Raw genomic sequence first — 27,154 nt, 5'->3', positions numbered from 1 at the left:
GGTCCTTGGCCAGTTTGCCTTCTTCTTGCCACCTATGCTGGAGTCTTCCTACGCTTGTCTGTTGTGGTAAGTGCAGGTCTTCTAGTTTTACGAGGAAGGACTTGGGAGGAACGGGCTACTACATTCTGGCCAGACCAAAAATTGATTCATGATTCAGCTGCAGATTCCAGATAGCAGTTGTCAAACATTTTAGTGGAATTCTTTTCAATTTTTAAGTTCATGTTTCCTACAGTTATCAATTTAAGCAGTAAGTGAAAGAAAAACAATTTAAAATATATTTTAATCTTTAATTAATGCTGACCTCTGACTGTATATGCGTTCTTATTGATGTTTTCTTGCAGAGCATTTTCCAGGGAAAAAAAGCAAAAGATAAAAGTGCGTTAAGAACACTTGTTGTTTAACATTATTCTTATATGAGATTAAAAACTATATTTAATGCTTCTCTTGTGCAACTATGAGCTCTTATTTTCACAAAGTACCTTCAGTAGTTTGTTCAAGAATACAGTTTAGAATAGTGTAACAGTATTTATGCATATTGACTTAGAAGTAAAAGGCAGTTAACTGCCACACATGATTTTAAATGGCCTCATTTCTTCTTTAGGAACGATGAATGCCCATTATGATGACATCCACGTCCTGATGGAATTTTGTGTGTTTTTAGTCCATCTTTTACATTGAGGAGGAAGCTTATTAAATTGGAAGGCATTGTTGCTTCAATTATCGATGGGGCCAATTTTCCTCTCATTTCTGTCTGGACAAACATCAATAGTTTGGAATATGCTGGGTTCCTGTAAACAAAGGAAGAGTTAAAAAATATAAAGAATTTTTAAGTTTATCTATTGAGTTTACAAGTTTATAAGGAGCAGGATTCTCATCTTATTCACCAATGACTGCCCATATAGTGCTTATGACAGCGTAAACAGTTACTGAAGGAAGGAAGGAAAAAATATGTAGAGTGATTTGCACACTCATAAATAACTATTTTACATAAAAATATTAAGGAGTCAGACTATATCTTAAAGTCTTCAGTTTTAGTTATCATTTCCTTTTTGTCATTTTATTGACTTTTTAAAATTATAAAAGTAATATATGCTTATATTTTCACAATTCCCCCTCACTCTGTTCACCAGAGATAATCACTATTTATAACTTTGACTGTACCTTTTCAGGTTATTGTCTATGGATATACAAAGATAGCATGTATGTACATATATGTATATGTACCTCACATATACGCACATGTACATTCTTGTTTTTACAAAAATGAGACATATTTATTTTTCTGGAACTAGTTTCATTTTCCTCTTAGTATGATATCATGCACCTCTTTCTGTGTCAGTCTATACAGATCAGCTTAATTGTTTTTCACGACTGCACATGGTATTTCATAGTCTATTAACCAGTCCTCTATTGACTGTCATGGGGTTGTTTCTCACTTTTTGCCACTGTAAATAAAGCTGCAATAAAGCATCTTGTAATGTATCCATTTGCACTTCTATAAATACTTACATTGAGTTTCTAGGTCAAAGTTTTTGTGCATTTAACATTTTGAAATGTTATCTCCAAATTGCCTTCCAAGAAGACTGTAGTATTTTACATTCTAACCCAGTGATCTTCAAACTAGAGTATATGAAGACTTGCCAAGGGGTATGAGAGACTGAATAACATTTAAGGGAATAAATTTTCAAATCTCTAACTTCCATGTAACTTTTCCTTAAACTGATCTGAGAATACGTTTCTGATGGAGATGTTGGCTTTTCTCTTGCCACCAGCCTGTTCACACCACCCTTCTATTGCTTTACAGAACCAAGGGATGCCTGTCATTCCCCCCTGAATAATACTGAATGGTACCAAGGTGCTTTACTCTGGCATATAAAAATCTTTGAGATGCTAAAGAGAAAATTCAATCTATTGCAAGTGAGTTGAGAAAGTGAATGACAGATGACTGGGTAATAAAACCTTACCAAGTCATGTCAATTCTTTGCTTTTAATAAAATGTAAGGATCTAATTGAGTTGTCACTTGATAGGTCGTTAAAAACAATTTTTGATTATAGGTCACTATGTAATTCACAGTACATAACTCAGAAGAATTTCAAGGGATTGAATGACAGTGCTAGGGTTACACTCTCTCCATTTTAACTCACTCATTTATGTGAACAAAGTTTCTTATGCTTATTTTATAAAAATGCAAAGTAGAAGTAGACTTGATATTAAATGTTGTCTCATTCTATTAGATGGGATATCTAGATCAGCGCTTTTGTCCCATGTTTTTTACAGTTAAATGAGTGTAACTGATAGAAGCATGGACTCTGAAGCCAGTCTGCATAGTTTGAAGCTGAGCTTTGCTATTACCTATGTGTAACCTTGAGAAAGTTAGTTAATCTCTCTGGGCTTCCATTTTCTTTTCTGCAAAATGGGGACAGTAATACAACCGACTTCGTGAGGTAATTGTGAGGATCAAATAATTGACTTATTTGGTATATGTAAATTGTTTGTAACAGTGTCTGGCACATAGTAAGTGCTAAGTTTTGCTAATAATATGTGTTTCCAATAACAATTTGCTTTTATATTGAACAATTATGTCATGTATTTTTATTTTTATCAATGTGTAACAATAACAATTTAAACCAGTACACATATATATATTTTAACATTTAGATACTTGGGGTCATAGAAAATAAAACAAATTTTAAAAATTGGGTACTTATTTTTGCTGAGGTATGATAGAAAATAGATAGATAGTGATTAATAAAAGAACCCAAAGCATAAGATGTATTCTATTAGGATAAAATTATGCAAGGGAAAAAGAGTAAAAATATGGGATCAAGGAGAAAAGAAATGACATAAACTTTCTGACTGTTAAAGGTTATATGTATTTTGAAATTGATAACGTAATGGTGGGTTTCAAGTTGTTATGGTATTTAGATTCCATTGGATGCACTTAGAAGGGTGATATAACCATTTTTTTTAAATGTCAGGATTTAGAGTAGGCTGGAAATTGCACCCTCTTAACATAATGCTATGAAAGATTTTAATATCAACTTAAAAATGTGCAAGGCAGTATACAGTTTTACAAAATTCTCTTGGGGGGTTTGAAGACCTCTGCGCCAACAAACCGTGAGTGTCTATATTCTTACACCCTCTCTATGCAGAGTTTAGACTATTTTTACATTGTCTCAAATGGCTGGACTCACTAGCAGTTTGTATGGTCTTAAATCTCTATTTGGGTTTACTAGGGCTTTACACACTTAACAAAGCCTTTCCAGCATTTACTGTAGGGTACCTTTACTACAGATAATATGTTTTATAAGTTTACTACAGGACTTGGGCTGTATGGGAAGAGAAGGAACAAAGTGACTGTTTTGTCAGTGCCCTTCTCCAGCGAGATGCTAGGCAGCGTTTCCACCCGAGGTGGGATCTCCAAATCAGAGCTTTTGTCCTATGCTTTTTGCGGTGGAAAGGGAACGGTGACGAGGAGCAAGAAGGGGACTTTGCCTGTGAAGCACACTTTAGGTTGTGTAGCTTCCCAACCAGAGTCCCCACCAGCAGCTGATGTACCTAGCTGATCTGGAGTAATAATCCTTCCCTGTTTTGTTCTTTCTTGCTGTGGAGAATAAAGTCCTGGCCATGGATACAAAACTGATGGATGGGCAGAAAGGCCATATCGTCATCAACATCATCATCTGCATCAATGATCCTGTCCATTAATGTAAATATTTGTGAATATCTTTTAGTTCTCTAATTCGGTAGAGAAAATATTAAGGAGTACGGGGCTAAATATAATTTTATTTTGACTTCCTTCACATAAATATTTTTCTCATATTGAGTGGTTTATATCTGACCACTTTAAAGTTTTACACCTGGTTTTATGTGTCAGTATCTTTTATTTAATATAAAATCATTTAACAAAAATTAAAATGTAACGAATTTGTATAATGATATACATTGAATTAATATATATGCATTTAAAGCCTATGTGTATTGGATGTTACCATCTTATCCCTAGGCTGGCCACCTGTGGGCAGTGACTCATCTCTAATTTCTCCCTTTCTGAATTTACCTATTGGATGGCTCATTCTGCAGGTATCTGTTCTCAGTAGGTAGTCCATTGGAAAGAATTTATTCAAGGTAAAGCATTCATTGCTGATAAACGTAACTGCATTATGATTCTAGAGAATTTATTTTTAATTTGCAAAAATTCCTTAATAATTCACAGAAGTGACTCTAATGGAGAAACATAAAACATCAGGTTAAGGTTAGTAGGAGGGGGTGAGGATGTCTGTATATATGTGACTAGTGCCAGAAACCTCAAATCATACTTTATAGGGAATTATCCATTCTGATTATGCTTAAGACAAAAATACTTAAAAAATTATTTTCAAAATTGTATTTAGGGGCAATTTTTTTCCCAAGAGAATATACCAGAACATATTTCTGGTGAGTTAGTTAACAAATTACAAATTGAACTAAAAAACTGTTAAAAAATAAATATATGGCAATAACACTTACTCTTGCAGAGGTGAACATATATAGCCACAAGCATGGTTACAACCACGGATATAATTTGAAGATGAAGGATATGCTGGAAAATCCACTAGTAGCTAAGTGATTAAAAAAAAATTAAAATGAAACTTATTCCACAAAGATGAAAAATTCTGTTTCCAGTAGCATATTTTAAAAAATGTATGACATAGCACTTGATTTAACTTAGTTATTATCAGCAGTGACATTAGTTTTAAACATATGTATGTATGTTTGCACATTTGAATGTATACACAGGCCAAAAATGAAAAAATATCAGTATGATCACTACTGTCCTCTCAAACTTTTTCATGTACTACTTTGAAAGATGCTGTTATCTTTCACATACAGGAAAAACTGTTAAAAGTATTGTTCAATTACTTTCTGAGATTTGAAGCAGAAATCACAAAGAAAGAGACTATTCTATTAGGATAGTGGGTTTATAGACGTTTTGGTTTATAAATTTTTAAAATAAAATATTTGATGTGACACCCCCAGATAACAGCCCTCAGAGTCACAAGCAAACGTAAGTTCCTGATATGACTTCCCCAACGGCGCTTCTGATCAACTGTCTCTCCCACTTCCCAGGGCCTTCCCCTGTGAGCCTCTTAGGTAAGATGCCCCCTGTGGAGCTTACCACAACCGTGCTCTTCTTGGTTCCAATTGATCAATCTGGCCTTAGCCCAGGAACCCCAAAGCACTCTACCCACAGACACTAATAAAGGCATGTGCCTCAGGTCCTGCCTCTCTCTGTCTGCAACCTGCCTTGACTTCCCCACGTGGGGCCCTTGAGGTGTGCTGTACACTTCTTCCAGGACCTGTGAGTAATAAACTTCTCTATTTCAATTTCTCTTATGGTCATTTGTTGAACCTGGCTCACTATTGGCACCCTGTGCTCCACTAACAAATGTTAATTTAACAAAGTCTTAACAGTCCTTCCTGGGCTGTGATTAAGGATTAACAAAGTGCTGTTGACCTCATTTGTCTAGTGCTGGTGTCATGTGTTTGACCACCACCATAACCCTAGAGCAGGAATCCCTTCCTCACCAATGGGGTGAATGAGTCAATTAAAATGCACCCCTGGAAGTGAATGCTACAAACATTCACTGGAAGGCAGACTAATTCTTCTCACAGTATCATGTGATTCAGAGTTACTGTGGTATACTGGAAAAGGCATCAAATTTGGAATCAGGAGATCAGGTATAAGTCCTGGTTATACCATACATTGGCTGTGGTGACCTTGGGCAAATCACAAAATTCCTCTGAATCTGTTTTCAAGATTTTTGATGCCAAATCTAGTATACTTTCCATTATTACAGCTGACCTGCAGCAACAGCAGAAATATCTGAAATGCTAATGAAACTGTATAATTAGTATCATACAATCATGAATGAAACAGTCCAATGTTCAGATTTTCATTTATGATGGGCCATGTTCAAATCCCAAGAAGGTCATGGACAGGTGTTCTTTGTGGATAAGAACTTCAAGGCCTCTCTACAAGATGAAACTGCTTTACCTTTCTGGGCTTTTCTACAATCTCACCCCCATCCCAGATTTCAAAATCAGTTTAATAAAAGGAGGTAAAGTTAACCTACAGAGTTCTAAATAAATGATAAGGTGATGGCAGATATGTGGGCCATTTGTTTTGATAAGTGAAATGCAGCTTGGAGACTCTAAGAACCAAAGACTCAGTGATGTGGAATTTTACAAATGCAACTGGTTAAGTTTGCATTACTCCAACATTCACATTTAGCAGCTCCTTCTAATAAAGTTATTATTAGCCAAACAGCAGGACTCAATTTTTAAAAGCCGCTTATGAGGTATAATTTACATACCGTGAAGTCTAGCAGTCTTAATAAGTGTCAGACCTATACTTTGCTGTACCAGAGTTCAGAATCGCTCACCCCACTCCTGTCTTCTTCCTGTTTCTCCTTCTTTCTACCAGCTAACAGTCTTTCTCATTTCATTCATTTTTTTCTCCTCCTGAGCTTTCACTCTACCCTCATCTCACCCTGATCTTCTCTCCCCTTTTAAGCCCTATTTGCCTCTTGCATTCTTTCTTTCTCTCACCTCTATGATTTTAAATTTCTATTCCATTACCTATATTTTTCTTTTCTGTTTTTATTCTCCCTCTTCATTTCTGAGATGATGTATTTGAAAGTGTTTCTAAAACCACAATATAATGTTATTTCACACTTACTCTTTAAAAAAGTCACATGCTGTTTGTTCTTAAGTCCTTACAGTAAGTGTCTACAATGTTCCTGTTATCTAGTGTATTATGACTAAGATAAATCTGCTGACTTACTGTCAACAAGGCATGCTTAATCTTTTTATTCCACCTAATGAAGGAGGTGAATCCATGAGTTCAGTCCCCTCAATAACCGAAGGCACACATCTGCAGGAGAGCTGACCAAGTTCAGAATGTGGTATTCATTTAAAACAGAATAAAGGTAACTGGAATTGAACTCTTGACTAATAAAGAAGGAAGTTTTAAGCTTTTTATAAAAATTTCAACTTGATTTGAATCTATAAAATACAAAGTGTCCACATAACACAGATTTAATAAACTCAAATCACTAATATAGAAAACTAAAAGTGTATTCATACAGTGAAAGTCCAATATTAAACAGTAAATTACCGAATCAATGTTTTGTACCATGTTGTACACTTTCGATGATTTGTCCCACGTGACTCTGTTTTCAGGTTTGTAGAGGAAATCAGATAGTTTAGATGTTGATTCTGGAATTATTCCTTCAACACGATATCTATAGTTAGCGAAATAAAGAAAATTCAAAATTTAATAAGTTTAGTCTAAGTTGAAAATATAATGCTATCACAGTATAAAGCACACTAATTTAGCAAATAATGTAAAGAAAACTTGAAGGTAATATCAGCAATTTAAAATACTAATATCCAATTGGAAGTAGCCAGGTTTATATAAATATGCATTGTAATAATTAATATAAATTATTTAAAAATTCATTTTTCTACAATTTTGTTTATAATGTTTCTATAGTTGTCTTTTTAAAAATTTATTTATTTATTTTTGGCTGTGTTGGGTCTTCGTTTCTGTGCGAGGGCTTTCTCTAGTTGTGGCAAGCGGGGGCCACTCTTCATCGCGGTACACGGGCCTCTCACTATCGCGGCCTCTCTTGTTGTGGAGCACAGGCTCCCGACGCGCAGGCTCAGTAGCTGCGGTTCACGGGCCTAGTTGCTCCGCGGCATGTGGGATCTTCCCAGACCAGGGCTCGAACCCGTGTCCCCTGCATTAGCAGGCAGATTCTCAACCACTGCACCACCAGGGAAGCCCTATAGCTGTCTTTTTAAAGGGCCTACTTTCATTTAGAATTTTTCTAAACTCTTTCTCATAAACATTTACCTACTGTATTTATCATAAGCCCACAGTAACTGATAAGAAGTTTGTGTGGTTGTGCAATATCTTGTGGCCTTAATTCTTAACTGAAGGATGTAATGTGGTCTAAAGCAGAGGTCAGCAAACTTTTCAGTAAAGGGCCAGATGGTAAATAATTTAGGCTTTGCAAGCTTCATGTTCTATGTTGCAGCTATTCAACTTTGCTAGTGTATCAGTGAAGCAGCCATAGACAATATATAATGGGCACGCTTGTGTTACAATCAAACTCCATTTATAGACACTGACTTCTGAATTTCATTTATTTTTCACATGTCAAGATTTGGAGAAGTAACTAACCTTTATGTTAATCCATCAATAGAATTGGGTTGGGCTATCACAATCAATGAAGTTAGGACAATGTGAGAAAACTGGATTAAAACCCACTATTTAGCAGTAGGTTGTTAAATGAAAATGAAATCTGAATAATATTGGCCATAATTTCTCTCTCTGTTAATCATTCTTTCTAAACTAAGGAGATAGGTTTAAGTAAAATCAAAATTTTAAACCTCTAAAAAGTTAAAATTTTTGGAGGAAGTGAGGTAAAAACTAAATGCTATTATTACAGAAAATAGTTGTTATATTTATGAAGAGTTCTTTCTCTGAACCTTGTTTTTTTTTTTTTTTTTTTAATAACATAGTTTTTTTTTTTTTTAACTTTGGGTTTATTTATTTATTTATTTTTGGCTGTGTTGGGTCTTCGTTTCTGTGCGAGGGCTTTCTCTAGTTGTGGCAAGCGGGGACCACTCTTCATCGCAGTGCACAGGCCTCTCACTGTCTCGGCCTCTCCCATTGCGGAGCACAGGCTCCAGACGTGCAGGCTGAGTAGTTGTGGCTCACGGGCTTAGTTGCTCCGCGGCATGTGGGATCTACCCAGACCAGGGCTCGAACCCGTGTCCCCTGCATTGGCAGGCAGATTCTCAACCACTGCGCCACCAGGGAAGCCCCTGAACCTTGTTTTTATGATTTGGTAAACAAGTAAGTCATTAGACTATTTTTTTGTATGTTAGTCTCTCTTTAAAAGCTCAGCTGGTCCCTAGTTTTCTCTGTGAGATATCCTAAAATTTTCTTAGTATGTAAGGTTTCCTTCCTTCAGATCTACAAAGTTTTTAAGAGCTTATTATTAAGCTCTATAGAAGACAGTGACAAAACAACCTGAATAATTATCAGGTCCTTTGAAAAAGAAGGCAGATATAAAACAGTTAAAATTTAAGCACAAAACTATTGTTAAGAGGTTTGTATATACCTCCCTAGATTGCTTTTTTTATTAATCTGTTCTCTCTCTCTCTAATTATATTGTAAATTTTGAGGATAAAGAGTTTTTAACCTTTTTGTATTTCTAACTAACATCGAATTAGGTACCGTTTATTAAGCACTTACTATATATTTACTGATAATGACTACCCTTAATTTTTTAATAGCACTCTTTTATTGACTGAGTGATCAAACATTTACTATTTATTATGTTGACCCATGAACAACGTGAAAGGTAGCGGTACTGAGCCTCATGCAGTCAAAAATCCGTGTATAACTTTAGAGTCGGATCTATGTATCTGTGGTTCCTCCATATCCACAGTTCCACATCCAAAGATTCGATCAACTGCAGACCCTGCGGTACTGTAATATGTATTTATCAAGAAAAAATCCACGAAGTTAAAACCCGTGTTGTTTAAGGGTTAACTATATATATACTTCAGCCTAGCAGAGAGTCAGACATATAATCAAACAATTATTAAATGGTTTGATAAGTGTTGAAGAGATAGAAAGCAAAAAAAAAAAAATCAAGGTAAGAAGGGGAATAATGTGCTGAAGCTCTTTTTGGAAGGTTTGCCCAAACCCTTTTATAGTTATTCATGATAAAATTAGGGATGGAGAATATTGAAATGGAGGATATTTAGGCATCAGCTGCTTTGTTTCTTCTATTTTGGAGAGGAAGTTAACTTTAAGTAACAGTACATACATTACATATAATTTACAAAAGCATTTTGCTTTTTTCATTCAAAACTTTGTTTTAAAATTTTATGCATATGGTTAGCTATACTTCTTGTATAATATTATAAATGCTTCATATAGAAGTTCTCTATATTTTTAATTAAAATCCTTTATTAATTATGTATATTGCAAATATTATATCTCTGGCTACAGCCTACCTTTTCACTTATTTCTTTTGGTACAGAAGTGTTTCACTTTACCATAGTCAAACTGACCAATATTTTCCATTGTGGTTTGTGCTTTTTTATGTCTTCTACAAGATATCCTTCCCTACTTCAAGATCATTAAGCTACTTTCATACATTTTATTCTAAAATTTTATAGTTTGTATTCACATTTAGGACTTTAATCTACCTGGAATGGATATTTGTGTATATGGATGGTGGATAGTGTGAGGTCAGCATCTAATTTTACTTTTTACATATAAATAATCACTTATGTTAGCACAATTGATTATAAACAGTTCATCCTTTTCCATTTTTTTGTAATGCCTTATCTGTTACATATCAAGTTTCCACACATGTGTAGGGCCTGAGCATACCCATATATTATTGCAGAGCCTCCCTGACATTTGAAAGAAGCTCCCTAGAAAAGACAGGAACTTATTAAAAACTCTCTTGATTGAAGTTGGCTTGTAATAATTCTAATAATACTTTACACCTGTGTCTGCATAGTTCTTTACGCTGAGATACTTAATATTTGATTTTGCTGATGTTTCATAGTTGCTAGTACACACAGGCAATAAAATTAAAATGTTAGGAGAGTAGCATATAGAGTCAGCCCACCTGTTTTCAAATTCTAGCTCTAGTTCTTACCAGTTATCTGACCTTAGGCAGGTTACTTATTCGAAGTCTTGGGTTTCTCATATGTAGAGATAGTAATATTTACCTCATAGGGCTGTCATGAGGACTGAATAAATTAATATATTTACAGGATAGTACATGGCATGTATTAACTGTTCAATACATGTTAGCCATTATTATTTCACATATATTGATTCTTTTATGATAGTCATCCCACTCTGCCTTGTATTATAGGTATTTATGTACTTTTCTCTCTTACAAAGACTAAAAATTCCTTGAGGAGCAAATTTGCTGGATAAAATAATGAAAAATTAACTTTAAGAGGTTTTTTTCTTGAGATGTCAAGATTATAAGCTTTACAAGTATATGCATTTTATTTTGATCACCACTATACTACCAGCACCTAGAAAGTAATTAATGAATAACTGAATATAATGAACAACATCATTTTAAATAAGTCTAGATACCCTGCTGAAAAGTCATAGCTGGAAATCATGCCTTTATAAATTAAGTGTCTTGGGGAACGTCCTGTTTTGACCTCATAGTCTTCCCCACTCCATTCATTCATTCATTCATTTATTGTAGGGAAAAGTCTTAAAATACTGTGACTTTCTTTTAAGATTGTCTAATTATTAAATATTGTATTCACATTTAAGCCTGTAATTCATCTGGAATTTAGATTGGTATAGCTATGAGGTAGAGATCTAATTTCAAATGTTTACATCTTCCTGTTTATCATTCATTAGATAAATACTTAATTGAGCACTTACTATGTGCCAGGTATTCAGGCTACAGGGGTGCTGCAAGACAAAATGTTTCTTACCCTCAAGCTGCTTTGTGATTATAATAATTAGAGCTTCCATTTACTAAACACCTAATATGTGCCAGACACTGTGCTAAGAGCTTTGTGTAAAGTATTTTACCTAAACCTCACAAACACAGGGGTATCTATATAATTATTATTCTCATTTTACAGATGAGAATACAGAGACTTGGAGACATTAAGAAATGTGTTCGACCCTCCTACACTGTTGGTGAGAATGTAAATTGATGCAGCCACTATGGAAAACAGCATGAACATTCCTTGAAAAACTAAAAAATAGAGTTACCATATGATCCAGCAATCCCACTCCTGGGCATATATCTAGAGAAAACCATAGTTTGAAAAGATACACGCACCTCAATGTTCATAGCAGCACTATTTACAATAGCCAGGTCATGGAAGCAACCTAAATGTCCATTAACAGGTGAATGGATAAAGAAGATGTGGTATATATATACAATGGAATATTACTCGGCCATAAAAAAGAATGAACTAATGTCATTTGCAGCAACATGGATGGACCTAGAGACTTTCATACGAAGTGAAGTAAGTCAGACAGAGAAAGACAAATATGATATGACATCACTTATATGTGGAATCTAAAAAATAATACAAATGAACTTATTGACAAAACAGAAACAGACTCAACAGACATAGAAAACAAACTTATGGTTACCAAAGGGGAAAGGGGGGGTGGTAGGGATAAATTAGGAGTTTGGGATTAGCAGATATAAACTACTATATATAAAATAGATAAACAAAAAGGTTTATAGCACAGGGAACTATATTCAATATTGTTTAATAAACTATAATGGAAGAGAAAAAAATGTGTTTGAGTTCATAATAATGCATGATTGAAACTCTGACTGCTTCCCAATCCCATACTCTTTTCACTATATTATACTAATACATTGGGGGGTAGTTTACATATGTGTTTCTATGACTTGGATATGAAAATTGTTATGGGAGGAAAGAAGAGTCCCTAATATACATATAAGTTTATCAGCATTTGAGGATTTGTGATTTTTCATATCTTCTGTTTAGGATAGGGGTTGGCAAACTATGTCCCATAGGTCAAATCTAGCCTACTTCCTGCTTTTGTAAATAGCTTTACTGAGACACAGCCATACTTATTCATTCATGTATTGTCTATGTCTACTTATGTATTGTGCTCTTGTGCTATCATGGCAGAGCTAAGTAGTTAGAACAGAGACCACAGGAGCTGCAAAGCCTAAAATATTTACTCTCTGCTTCTCCACTGAAAAAGTTTGCCAACTCCTGGCTTAGACTGTCTACTCAATGGCTAATTGTTCATTTTCCAGTCATTTGTAAAGGTGAGAAAAGTTTGTTATTGGTATTATATGACTGCAAGGCAGAAATTATTTATTTTGCTTCCTAAAAGATTATGAAATATAATTAAAGTTGTGTCTTGGGTAGAGGGTAGGTTACTAGTTAAAAAGTACCTTACCTTGGCCTTCCCTGGTGGTGCAGTGGTTAAGAATCCGCCTGCCAATGCAGGGGACACGGGTTCGAGCCCTGGTCTGGGAAGATCCCACACACCGTGGAGCAACTAAGCCCATGTGCCACAACTTCTGAGGCTGTGCCCTAGAGCCCATGAGCCACAACTACTGAGCCCGCGTGCCACAACTACTGAAGCCCGCGCACCTAGAGCCCATGCTCCGCAACAAGAGAAGCCACCAAAATGAGAAGCCCGCGCACCGCAACAAAGAGTAGCCCCCGCTCGCCGCAACTAGAGAAAGCCCGTGGGCAGCAACGAAGACCCAACGCAGCCAAAAATAAACGAACCAAATTTTTAAAAATGCATAAAATCTACCTTTAAAAAAAAAAGTACCTTATATTAATTCACTAGTTAGAGGTGTACTGGAGTTACTACTGGCTTTTAAAAAATATGTAAATATCATGCCTCTTTGAAAACATAAAACATCTCTATGTCTTGAATACTTGAATCTATCACTCAATGAGCAATTCAGTATCTACTGTGTTCAAGACTCTTCAGAGATATCAATTTTGTCATATTTGAATCTAAGAACTATATTTTTATATCTATTGATCATTAAAATGAATGGTTCTTTGGATATTTTACTAAGATCTATAATAAAGCTTCATGCTCATTATGAATAAAGTGACCAAGTCAAATGAAAAATATTTTAGTTATTCTCTCTTGTCTCTCACAGTTTCTGACAAGCTTTAGCTGGTATGTGGGATAATTGATACATGAAATTATGTTTCTTACAGATCATCATTTCATGAAGCAATGAACACCTTTTAGTAAATGTGCATTTGTTTCAACATGCTAATTTGAACATGCGTCTCTAAATCATTTTATAGCCTTTTATGGCTTCTGTGAATGAGTACTGCTGAACAGTAAACTAGGAGGATAAGGGAAGAGAAAAACAGTGGAAAGTGCCTGTTTTTGCATACTAGAAATTATAAACCTGGGGAAGCACCTGTAAGATGATAGGCTTTTTAGTGATCTTATTTTTGGCATTTCCTATGTGATAATTAGAGTTGGGAGTGGGACTTCCAGAGTGGCTATGTGAGGAGCTAAGGAAACCCTCTTCTACAGTCACTGAACTGGTGAACATTACTTTCAAAAACTACTTAAATTCCCTAGAAATTGACCTAACAGCACACAGGAAATGAAGAAACATTTATTCAAGAAAATCTACTAAATCTAGGTAGGAAAAGTCAGAGTCTGTAGCATTTGAGCCACGACCTTCTTCCAGCCACCCCCCCTCACTCTACGGTAGCTCTGCTCCAGCTGGGTGCAGACTAGAAGACAGGGGCTCTCTCTCCCCACCAGATCCAGGGTAGGGCTATGGTTTCATCCTGGGATCAGCAGGACACTGACATCTCTCATCACCGAAACTCTCAGCTCATGTTGTAGAAGCTTTCCCCGCATGCACTGCTCAGAAGACTAGGGTTTCCCGACACCCTGATCTCACTGGTAGGGTGAGGGCTTTGCCCAAGGCACAGTAGGCTGTGAGTCCTGGGGCCTAAATTGCCCCTCACCCCTAGAATAACAGGAGCAAACTGAGAAAGTCATGGTACCATCCTTCCCCTATGTTACCCACTTGCTCACGGAGTAGAAGTGTTACTTGGCTTCAGTGTATTAGTGCACAGGTCCCTACTCAGAGCAATCAGAGTGACTGTTAGGCTGCCCCTAATCAGAGTAATGAGAGTAGATATACGAGGTTGCCACACTCAGGAGAAATCAGAGTGGGTGTACTAGGCTGCCGCTAAGGAACATCCAGAGTGAAGTAGCAGGCTGTCCCTAACCGAGAAGCAAGGGGAGCTTTGTACTAGGCTGCCCTTACTCAGACAAATCACGCTGGATATGCTAGGCTGCCCATACTTAGGAGCAATCAGTCCAACATGCGGCTTGACCGACTTGCAAGCATTCCCCAAGCCACACACAGATTAAGTAGCGAAGGGCTGAAGTCTTACTGGCTCAAGAGACTGAAGCATAATCTCTGAGTCATCACTGGCTGAGCAATAAGCTATTCCGACCACTTTAAAATAAAATCACACTCGTCGCTGGTGGTCTGGAAGAATGTGTGTACCCCAAGGCTATGTCCTCTGAGGAATGACTGGTGACACAACTTCCAAGCTACCGGCCCCCTGGCTACATGCAGGGCAAAACCATAAAACTCCCTGAACTGTGAAAACAGTTTCCAAGCCACACACAGAATTGACAGTAAAGGGTAAAAATCTTACTGGCTTTGGGTGCTAAGCACAACTTGTGACCAATAATGGCTTATGTTAACCTAGGGATGACCTATAGGATGCCAGGCTGAAAGATAAAAACAAGGACAAAAATCAGAGCAGGTATATCTGAGGCTGCAGACTGGGAGGGAACAGACTTCACGGAATTAGTCCAGACAAATCACTAAACAAATAAACGCCCAAGCAATAAGAAGCCCTGGGAGAGTGGGTGGAATCTGTATCCAGAATTGCTATATTACCTAAAATGTTCCGTTTTCTTTTTTTTTTAAGGATTAAAAAAAAAAAATTGATTGATTTTGGCCGAGCCACGCGGCATGCAGGATCTCAGTTCCCCAACCAGGGATCGAACCTGCGCCCTCGGCAGTGCAAGTGCAGAGTCCTAACCACTGGACCGCCAGGGAATTCCCTAAAATGTCCAGTTTTCAAGAAAACTGTGAGGCATGCATGCAGAGAAACATGGAAAGTGTGATCTATACACAGGAAAAACAACAGGCAATAGAAACTATTTGTGGGATATATGAGTAAATTTAAAAATGAAATTATTTAGCTTAGTGTGTGACATACAGTAGATTAATAGGGGAATTAATAGGGAACATAGGGGAATGTGTCAGCTGAATTGTGTGCTGGTAGGTCTGTATTTCATCTCTTGAGGGTAGAAAGGAAAAAAATTCCAACCAAAGAACTGGCCCCCTTCTCATGCATATAGGCAAGTGCTCAAAGCTAACCACAAAAGGAGCTTTTTGGGTGGGAAATTAATAAGAAAAGGTGAAAGTGCTGAGAAAATATCTTCAGGTTTTGTTGTTGTTGTTCTGTAGTTATAAGGGAAACAAATATGTTTAAATGCTTTCTATTTGGCAGCCAATATAACATAACTAAAGTCCATAAATTCATTCAGGAAATATTTATTAAGTGTTTATGTGACAGACACTGTTCTGGTGTTAGGGATACTACGATGAACAAGAGTTTATTTCTAGTCTGGTTCCTGTTCAAGTTCCTATTCTCAAGTTTATATTCTAATAAGAGACATAATAAATAAGACAACAAATGAAGAAGATAAATTTCATCTAGTGATAGATGCTGTGAAAAAGGTAACAGCAGAATAGGGTGGTAAACAGTGGCTTGGTGTATTTGAGAACTTTGACCGGTTGGCCAGGAAGGTCACTCTGAAGAGAAGCAATGAAGCTGAGATCTTGAAAACAAAAATGACATCAGCCTTCGAAAGATTTGGGTGAAGAGCACGCTAGGCAAGAAAAGAGCAACTATGAAGGCTCTGAGATGGCTTTCAGTTCAGTGCATTCGTGCAAACAGTAGTCTTACGTGGCTATAGCATAAGGAGAGCAAGGACACAGTGGTAGGAGAGGTCAGAGAGGTAGGTGAGGGCCAGATAGTGCCCTGCAGAGCATAATAAAGCCTGTAGAAGATTTTAGGCAGGGGAGCAACACTGAACTATATTTCAAAAATCTACTTTAACCATTGTGTGAAGAATGGGGTGTAGTTGAGTAAAGGTATATATGAGGAATCCACTAGGAAGTTACTGAAATAATCCATGAGATGCGAGAGAATGATAGTAGGGAGATAATGAAAAATAAATCACTTCTCTCTGTACATACCTAGTCAATTAGAGCTTCTATTAGAATCCAAATCTGAGATGAGTGACCCATTATCTATCTAGGTCAATGTTTTGCAAGTATGTTCTTTGTTGAAAACATTTGGAAGAGTCTGAATTACAGTTTGACAGATGTCTTTGCTTTAGGACTTCTCTGAACCTTAGAGAAGAGAAAATAGTCTAGAGCGTTTTGAAAAACTTGACAATGCAACCCATGTTCCCCCACAGGGCATTTTGAAGGATAATTTCTCCCAGACACTAGTTTGGCAAACCATATTAGACCATGCTATATATCCCCAAAGTGTGCAATGTTTACACTTGGTCATCCAGTCTAAATTAACATGCATATGTTTCTTGCTTTGATTATTTATAACCCTATAAATAAAACTGTGAAGCTTGAAGTACTGGAAAATTTTAAGCTTCCCTAGCTTTTTCCCTTGATTTATTTGATGGCAATCTCACCTTCTTCTCATTCCAAGCTGAGGGAGGTAAACGTTTCGACTGAGGCAGACCAACCTGATCAACATGTTCAGATTGATGTCCTTTGGAAGAACCTAAATATCTGCCCCAGCTGATTTAGAATAATACAGATATTTTGAAAAGTATTAACTGCTCCAGTCACAATCTCCTTCTGTACATAAACATGCTAAATTTAGAAGAATCAGTGGGCCGTGCTTGACAAAAAACAAGCATGCAAAATTGAGATTTGTGTATCTTCTAGCAGTCTTAATTTTGAAGCTGTGCTTGATATTTATTGGATGATAGTTCAACCGTAAAAAAGAATTAAAAGAGAGTTTGCCAAAATCGATGTGTGATAGGAAGCCTCTAAAATGGCCCCCAGTGATCTCCACTTCCTGGTATTGACACACTTATGTAGTCCCCTTCCCCTGAGTCAGGGTTGGATCTAGTGATTCACTTCTAATAAACTGAATATTGCCAAAATGATGGGGGGGGGGTCACTTCCAAGATTAGGTTACAGAAAGTCTCTGGCTTCTCTCTTGTTTGCTCTTTCTTTTGCTCTCTCTTAAATCCCTCCCTCTGAGGGAGGCAAACTGGCATGTTGTGAATAGCCCTATGGAGAGGCCCATATGTCAAGAACTGAGGAAGGCTTCCAGCCTAGAGCTGGCTAGTAGCTGAGGCCCCCAGTCTAACAAGCCCACGAAGAACTGACTGCCAGTGACTGTGTAAGTGAGCTTGGAAGCAGAGCTGCCTTCAGATGCGACCTAAGCCCCAGACCACACCGTGACTGCAGCCTTGTGAGAATCCTTGAGGCACAGGCACCAAGCTAAGCTACACCTGGATTCCTGATGACATAAACCATGAGACAGTGTCTGTTAAATCACTAAGATCTGGGATAAGATATTACTGTGTATTAATAAATAAACTAGTATGCAGTGCATATACATTTCTCTTAAAGCAAGTGCAAAAAGTTTCAATTTTTTTGGTCTGTGTAGTATGGCATGTAAGAGTACAATATCGTTGATGAAAAATTTCAATAAAGCTTTAAAACAGCCTTATTGAGGCTATTTTTTGAATGGCTCTAGGCATTGTGTAGAGCACCTTGTATGAAAGTACCCAGCAAGTATCTGTAGAATAAATACCTTCCAAGGTTTCTTTGATGCATAGCTTGCTGTCCACACTGGCCTGACCTGGAAGGCACCAAAAAACTACAACAACCAAAAGTTTATTCCCATAGTGTGCCTGGGCTTGACCTTACCCACCCCCTGCTCAATCTATTTTTGAAAGTGCCACTATTAGAATCATTAATTATTTAGATAACAAAGGTAGGGATTACCTTCCTGATAATTATTAAAATGAATAGGAGAAAGTATACCAGCTTTGTCCTACAGTAAAAAAATTGAAATGAAACACAAGATAGATAATTATAGTCAGATGAAAAAAAGAGTAATAAGCACAAAACAGAGTGGTGAAAAGAAGGAGTGGACCCCTACCCCTCAAAAATAAACTAAATAATATTTGGTTTTCTCAATAACATATGATGATCTGATGGCATTAATGTGATATCACGAGCAACAAATGAACAACTCTTAAAAAGAAGGTTAAAAATGTCAGCACAATTTCCCTTAGAGTACTTGTATCTGAAATAACACGATCCTCAAAAATATCCTTAAGGGGCTTCCCTGGTGGCGCAGTGGTTGAGAATCTGCCTGCCAATGCAGGGGACACGGGTTCGAGCCCTGGTCTGGGAAGATCCCACATGCCGCGGAGCAGCTGGGCCCGTGAGCCACAATTGCTGAGCCTGCGCGTCTGGAGCCTGTGCTCCACAACAAGAGAGGCCGCGATAGTGAGAGGCCTGCGCACCGCGATGAAGAGTGGCTCCCGCTTGCCACAACTAGAGAAAGCCCTCGCATAGAAATGAAGACCCAACACAGCCAAAAAAATAAAATAAATAAATCAGGCGCTTAAAAAAAAAAAACAAACCCTTAAAAGCAGCTTACACAATAAATTATATATGTTAGCAAGAGGAATATATTGGGGAAATAAACTTTATCTTTAAGTGGTTCATTTAATGGAAAGGTGAAGTGTTTAAAAGACCACGAAATACTATTAGAAAGAAAAAATCAATCTATTTTTATAGTAATTATTTCTTGAAGTGGAAATTTCCTATCTTAGTGAATTATTCACCAGAAGTGATTTTCTTTTCTGATTGTCTTCCGATTTGAAAAGTAGGTGGTACATATTGCTCATTTTATTAATTTTACATTTCAACCAAGTGACTTTATAATTAATTTCTACTTCCTGTTCACTATCAAATAACGTTTTATAGCTAATGAAGTAGCATTGAATTCTAGATACATCAATGTCATTGAATTCAAAACAATGATTGTAAATAGGAGATTGTACTTACAGATTTCCATGGAATTTCTTAGAAGCCTTGCTGTAAAGTTATCTTTTTCTCAAAGGGAAATAAAAATCCACAAATAAATTAGCTGTCAGATACAGAAAAAATGAAAAACAAAAAACAAAAAATAAAGCAAAAGTAAAAACTTTTTTTTGGCTTGTAAAAAAAAATATTTTTTAAAATGTCTTTGCAATGAATTGTTTCTCATTAAAAAACAAACTCTTCAAACATATTTAACTTGCTTTCTTACTGAAGTCTTAACCACCTTCCAGCCTGATGTATCTTGATCGTAACCTAAAATTTCTTGAGCAGTTTGTTGGGCGAGTGCCTTATAGTCCAACTACCTGCAAAGTTTTAAAAACAAATGACTGGTGAGAATGTAATTGTACAAAAATTTTTTTAAATGCTGTATTACATTTTAATACTATTTCTATGTCTGTCACATAGCAATGAACAATAACTACTTTTGCAAGGCATGCATGCACGAATCTCTTCCTTTTTATTCATAGTCTTTCAAGTGAGAAAATGTGATATAGTAAAAAGAGCAGGCTTTGGCTTTGGAGTCACAGAGACCTGGGTCAAATCCTGTCTCTGCCACAAACTAATTGTGAACCATGTTATTTCATAGTTCTCTTTCCTCATTTTCTCAAGTTGTAAAGCTGGGACAATACCTAAACTCATAGAACTGATATGAGGATTAAATGAAATAATGCACTTCAATGTCTTACCCCTTTGCCTGGCACATAATAGTTATTCAATAAACTGTTATTTCTAACAGCTAAATCATGCTTCCTTTCTCTTGTAAAGCAGCATAATCTGTTGATCACGTGTTACTGGGAATTCATCTTTTTAAAGTGAGTGGCAGTGGCACTAAATGATCTGACCCCTGCCTTCCTCTCCAAAGACAATTCCTACCTGTCTCCTTCTCTCCCACTTAGCTCCACTCATACTGACCTCCTGGCTGTTCCTCAAATACAACCAAGCAACTTCCTACCTCAGGGTCTTTGTACTTGCTGTTCCCTCTGTTTGTAATGTTCTTCCCCAATATGTTCACAGGACTGACTCCTCTTCATTGGTGTCTTTGCTTAAATGTTACCTCTTCAGAGAGGATCAAATTCACATCAATTCAATTCAAACACATTTACTGAATCCTCGCTAAGGGTTAGACGTTGTGGCAGATGTGGCAAAAAAAGGTTGAGTAAGATGCTGTTTCTGCTTTGAATGAGCTCAGGAAGGTGGAGTCTCATTGGTCCTTTGGCCCATCACCCAGTTTTCAAATAAGGGAAGCTGGCTGGTGTGGTGGAAAGAATACTACAACACAGCACTGGATTCAAATCTTGGTTTTGCCACTCACCACGAGCTTTATCATTTTGAGTAAACTGCTTAAACTTTGAACTTCAATTTTCACTTCTTAGATTGGGGATAGTAATACCTATCTCATGGGGTCATTGTAAGGGTTAAGTGAGTTAATATACGTAGAAGTGATTGAAACAGTGTCGGGTCCCTTCTTGGTGATCAAAAAGTTAGTTTTTTTTTTTTTCTTAAAATGGACACATTTAAATCTACCTTAAAAAAAACTCTCCTGGGCTTCCCTGGTGGCGCAGTGGTTCAGAATCTGCCTGCCAATGCAGGGGACACGGGTTCGAGCCCTGGTCTGGGAAGATCCCACATGCCGCAGAGCAACTAAGCCTGTGCGCCACAACTACTGAGGCTGCGCATCTGGAGCCTGTGCTCTGCAACGGGAGAGGCCGCGACAGTGAGAGACCCGCGTACCGCGATGAAGAGTGGCCCCCGCTTGCCGCAACTGGAGAAAGCCCTCGCACGGAAACGAAGACCCAACACAGCCAAAAATAAATAAATAAATTTATTAAAAAAAAAAAAACAACTCTCCTAAGAGCTGCCTGAATAAACCTTCTTAAAGTTTAATTATCAGCACATGTCTTCCTTAGCTCTCACCTAAAGGCCTTTAGGTGGGATCATAAATCTATTTCCTCGTGTTTAGTTCTCTGGCAAGGCACAGCACGTAGTTGACATGTATATTTGAAAAGCATTAGTAAACCATTATAATTCCTCCTTCCTAGTAGACCCATGGTTACTTTACCTTTCCTAGTAGATCTAGTCCAGAATTTTAATAACTATTAGGACTCTTCTCCAAATCCTTGCGGAGATCTCCATAGCTTTCAACCTGTGAAGGTATGAAGTGGAAGTAGAATTATTTTGATCCATGAATTAGGTAAATATATTTGATAATTTCCTTAATATTTTCTCAGTGTCCTTTATTTATACTTTATATACTCATTTGGAAATATTTGATATATGTTTCCTCGATGAAAGAAAAAGGTAGTAAGGGAAACATTAAAGATAATGTTTATGAAAAAGAACCTTTAAGAAATTATCTTTAAAAAGAATAGGTTAACTTTCATCAATGGACAGATCATCCAAAATGAAAATAAATAAGGAAACACAAGCTTTAAATGATACATTAAACAAAATGGACTTAATTGATATTTATAGGACATTCCACCCAAAAACAACAGAATACACATTTTTCTCAAGTGCGCATGGAACATTCTCCAGGATAGATCATATCTTGGGTCACAAATCAAGCCTTGGTAAATTTAAGAAAATTGAAATCGTATCAAGTATCTTTTCCGACCACAACGCTATGAGACTAGATATCAATTACAGGAAAAGATCTGTAAAAAATACAAACACATGGAGGCTACACAATACACTACTTAATAATGAAGTGATCACTGAAGAAATCAAAGGGGAAATCAAAAAGTACCTAGAAACAAATGACAATGGAGATACGACGACCCAAAACCTATGGGACGCAGCAAAAGCAGTGCTAAGAGGGAAGTTTATAGCAATACAAGCCTACCTCAAGAAACAGGAAACATCTCGAATAAACAACCTAACCTTGCACCTAAAGCAATTAGAGAAAGAAGAACAAAAAAATCCCAAAGCTAGCAGAAGGAAAGAAATCATAAAGATCAGGTCAGAAATAAATGAAAAAGAAATGAAGGAAACAATAGCAAAAATCAATAAAACTAAAAGCTGGTTCTTTGAGAAGATAAACAAAATTGATAAACCATTAGCCAGACTCATCAAGAGAAAAAGGGAGAAGACTCAAATCAATAGAATTAGAAATGAAAAAGGAGAAGTAACCACTGACACTGCAGAAATACAAAAGATCATGAGAGATTACTACAAGCAACTCTACGCCAATAAAATGGACAACCTGGAAGAAATGGACAGATTCTTAGAAATGCACAAACTGCCGAGACTGAACCAGGAAGAAATAGAAAATATGAACAGACCAATCACAAGCACTGAAATTGAAACTGTGATTAAAAACCTTCCAACAAACAAAAGCCCAGGACCAGATGGCTTCACAGGTGAATTCTATCAAACATTTAGAGAAGAGCTAACACCTATCCTTCTCAAACTCTTCCAAAATATTGCAGAGGGAGGAACACTCCCAAACTCATTCTACGAGGCCACCATCACCCTGATACCAAAACCAGACAAAGATGTCACAAAGAAAGAAAACTACAGGCCAATATCACTGATGAACATAGATGCAAAAATCCTCAACAAAATACTCGCAAACAGAATCCAACAGCACATTAAAAGGATCATACACCATGATCAAGTGGGGTTTATCCCAGGAATGCAAGGATTCTTCAATATACGTAAATCAATCAATGTGATACACCATATTAACAAATTGAAGGAGAAAAACCATATGATCATCTCAATAGATGCAGAGAAAGCTTTCGACAAAATTCAACACCCATTTATGATAAAAGTCCTGCAGAAAGTAGGCATAGAGGGAACTTTCCTCAACATAATAAAGGCCATATATGACAAACCCACAGCCAACATTGTCCTCAATGGTGAAAAACTGAAACCATTTCCACTAAGATCAGGAACAAGACAAGGTTGCCCACTCTCACCACTATTATTCAACATAGTTTTGGAAGTGTTAGCCACAGCAATCAGAGAAGACAAAGAAATAAAAGGAATCCAAATCGGAAAAGAAGAAGTAAAGCTGTCACTGTTTACAGATGACATGATACTATACATAGAGAATCCTAAAGATGCTACCAGAAAACTCCTAGAGCTAATCAATGAATTTGGTAAAATAGCAGGATACAAAATTAATGCACAGAAATCTCTTGCATTTCTATACACTAATGACGAAAAATCTGAAAGGGAAATTAAGAAAACACTCCCGTTTACCATTGCAACAAAAAGAATAAAATATCTAGGAATAAACCTACCTAAGGAGACAAAAGACCTGTATGCAGAAAATTATAAGACACTGATGAAAGAAATTAAAGATGATACAAATAGATGGAAAGATATACCATGTTCTTGGATTGGAAGAATCAACATTGTGAAAATGACTCTACTACCCAAAGCAATCTACAGATTCAATGCAATCCCTATCAAACTACCACTGGCATTTTTCACAGAACTAGAACAAAAAATTTCACAATTTGTATGGAAACACAAAAGACCCCGAATAGCCAAAGCAATCTTGAGAACGAAAAATGGAGCTGGGGGAATCAGGCTCCCTGACTTCAGACTATATTACAAAGCTACAGTAATCAAGACAGTTTGGTACTGGCACAAAAACAGAAATATTGATCAATGGAACAGGATAGAAAGCCCAGAGATAAACCCACGCACATATGGTCACCTTATCTTTGATAAAGGAGGCAAGCATATACAGTGGAGAAAAGACAGCCTCTTCAATAAGTGGTGCTGGGAAAATTGGACAGATACATGTAAAAGTATGAAATTAGAACACTCCCTGACACCATGCACAAAAATAAACTCAAAATGGATTAAAGACCTAAGTGTAAGACCAGACACTATCAAACTCTTAGAGGAAAACATAGGCAGAACACTCTATGACATACATCACAGGAAGATTCTTTTTGACCCAGCTCCCAGAGGAATGGAAATAAGAACACAAATAAACAAATGGGACCTAATGAAACTTAAAAGCTTTTGCACAGCAAAGGAAACCATAAACAAGACCAAAAGACAACCATCAGAATGGGAGAAAATATTTGCAAATGAAGCAACTGACAAAGGATTAATCTCCAAGATTTACAAGCAGCTCATGCAGCTCAATAACAAAAAAACGAACAACCCAATCCAAAAATGGGCAGAAGACCTAAATAGACATTTCTCCAAAGAAGATATACAGATGGCCAACAGACACATGAAAGAATGCTCAACATCATTAATCATTAGAGAAATGCAAATCAAAACTACAATGAGATATCATCTCACACCGGTCAGAATGGCCATCATCAAAAAATCTAGAAACAATAAATGCTGGAGAGGGTGTGGAGGAAAGGGAACTCTCTTGCACTGTTGGTGGGAATGTAAATTGATACAGCCACTATGGAGAACAGTATGGAGGTTCCTTAAAAAACTACAAATAGAACTACCATACGATCCAGCAATCCCACTACTGGGCATATACCCTGAGAAAACCATAGGTCAAAAAGAGTCATGTACCAAAATGTTCATTGCAGCTCTATTTACAATAGCCAGGACATGGAAGCAACCTAAATGTCCATCAACAGATGAATGGATAAAGAAGATGTGGCACATATATACAATGGAATATTACTCAGCCATAAAAAGAAATGAAATGGAGGTATTTGTAATGAGGTGGATGGAGTTAGAGTCTGTCATACAGAGTGAAGTAAGTCAGAAAGAGAAAAACAAATACAGTATGCTAACACATATATACGGAATCTAAGGGAAAAAAAGCCATGAAGAACCTCGTGGCAAGACGGGAATAAAGACACAGACCTACTAGAGAATGGACTTGAGGATATGGGGAGGGGGTGGGGTGAGATATGACAGGGTGAGAGAGTGTCATGGACATATATACACTACCAAATGTAAAATAGGTAGCTAGTGGGAAGCAGCCGCATAGCACAGGGAGATCAGCTCGGTGCTTTGTGACCACCTAGAGGGGTGGGATGGGGAGGGTGGGAGGGAGGGAGATGCAAGAGGGAAGAGATATGGGAACATATTGTATATGTATAACTGATTCACTTTGTTATAAAGCAGAAGCTAACACACCATTGTAAGGCAATTATACTTCAATAAAGATGTTTAAAAAAAAAAAAAAAAAAAAAAAGAATAGGTTAAAAAGATACTTAGGTGGAATGTGGATAAAAATGTCTAAGTTTTTAAGGTCACGCCATTAACAATCCCTGGCTGGTCCCTGACCTGGGCTTGTCCCAGCATATATAACACGGTTATTTCCTACCAGCAACATACTTGATACTGAAGGATGAAGAAATTGCAGGTTTTTGGAACATACCACTAGCATGTAAACTTCCTGCAGGGACTTTGTCTTACTCATTTTCAAATCACTAGCACTACTTACTGCCACAATAAACATGTGTTTAATTGAACCACTCAACTAAATTTTGTAGCTTCTGGACTTTTTCATTTGCTAAGAAAAAAAGGGAAGGTTAAGCTTAGTGGGCTAGAGAGGGTCAAGAGAAGAAAAGAGCAAACAGCAAGACTACAGTTGTATTACCTGGTGATGTAACATCGGATGAGCTGGAACATATTCAGATGCAGTAATGGTCAAGGATATCTTCATCCATAGGGTCAGCGGAAAATAAACACAAACCAACACTGAGATGGCATCTTTTTCTGATACACCACTCGGTTGAAACTGGATTCTTCGCACCTCATATCCCGTCCCAGCCTTGTAGACAGGTTCACACATGTTGTTAAGTGGGTCTTTACATCTGTTTGCATAATCTCCCTCTTTCTGGGCTGCCTGACTGGGTCCCCAATCCGTGCTGGGTCACTGCCATTCTTCCCTGGGAATCAAGGTCCCCAAAGAGTTTGTTAAGTCCCATCCCTGGCCAAACTCCCTCCTCCAATCCCGCGTCTGCTTTGAGGGTGAGGGGCCGGCTGGAAACTCAGGAAGGCCGGGCTCAGGGATGGGAAGGGGAAGGCGCTGAAGAGGAGGGAAAAAAGTGGTCGGGGGATCTGCCCCCCCCCCCCCGGCGGAGTCGGTGTCTTATCCGGGGAGGGGGGGGCTCTGAAAGCGGGGAGGCCGAGCGTGTTGGAAGGACTGTGGCCGCAGGGCTGGCTCTCAGCGACCGAAACGGCAGCCGCCAGGGCCCCAGGGCCCCGTCCCCACCCCGTCCCATCTCGAAGCCCCAGGAAACTGGCCGAAGGAAGCTCAGCCTGGCATATGCGCAGACCGGCCGCGCAGAGCCGTGACCGAGGTGGGGAGGGCACGCGGGGTAGCGACGCGGAGGTAGTCGAGAACCTCCCCGCCCAAGAAAGACCAGGAGGGAGAAACTACACTTCCCAGCAGGGAGAG

The 27,154-nt window shown here is 37.6% G+C and overlaps 1 protein-coding gene across 6 annotated transcripts; it reads right to left on the bottom strand.

The window, feature by feature from the left end:
- Positions 1-586: 586 nt before the first annotated feature.
- On the bottom strand, positions 587-27,133 carry STARD6 (StAR related lipid transfer domain containing 6; the record flags this gene model as incomplete). Of its 6 annotated transcripts, XM_082353440.1 has the most annotated exons (5): positions 27,016-27,133; positions 26,351-26,642; positions 7,161-7,287; positions 4,511-4,602; positions 587-788 (listed from the first exon to the last, which is right to left on the bottom strand). In XM_082353440.1, exons 2-5 carry the CDS (start codon positions 26,380-26,382, stop codon positions 587-589), a joined length of 453 nt encoding a protein of 150 aa, XP_082209566.1. In that variant the 5' UTR covers positions 26,383-26,642; positions 27,016-27,133. The 6 variants fall into 6 exon arrangements, with proteins under 6 accessions (XP_082209566.1, XP_082209565.1, XP_082209567.1 ...); XM_082353439.1 differs by lacking the exon at positions 27,016-27,133 and having other exon boundaries at positions 26,351-27,008; XM_082353441.1 differs by lacking the exon at positions 27,016-27,133 and having other exon boundaries at positions 7,179-7,287; positions 26,351-27,008.
- Positions 27,134-27,154: the final 21 nt, after the last annotated feature.

The sequence above is a fragment of the Balaenoptera borealis genome (genome assembly GCF_965194805.1).
Source record: "Balaenoptera borealis genome assembly, chromosome: 14".
In the NCBI taxonomy this organism is placed as follows: domain Eukaryota; kingdom Metazoa; phylum Chordata; class Mammalia; order Artiodactyla; family Balaenopteridae; genus Balaenoptera; species Balaenoptera borealis.
This window is presented reverse-complemented; position numbering and strand designations above follow the sequence as displayed.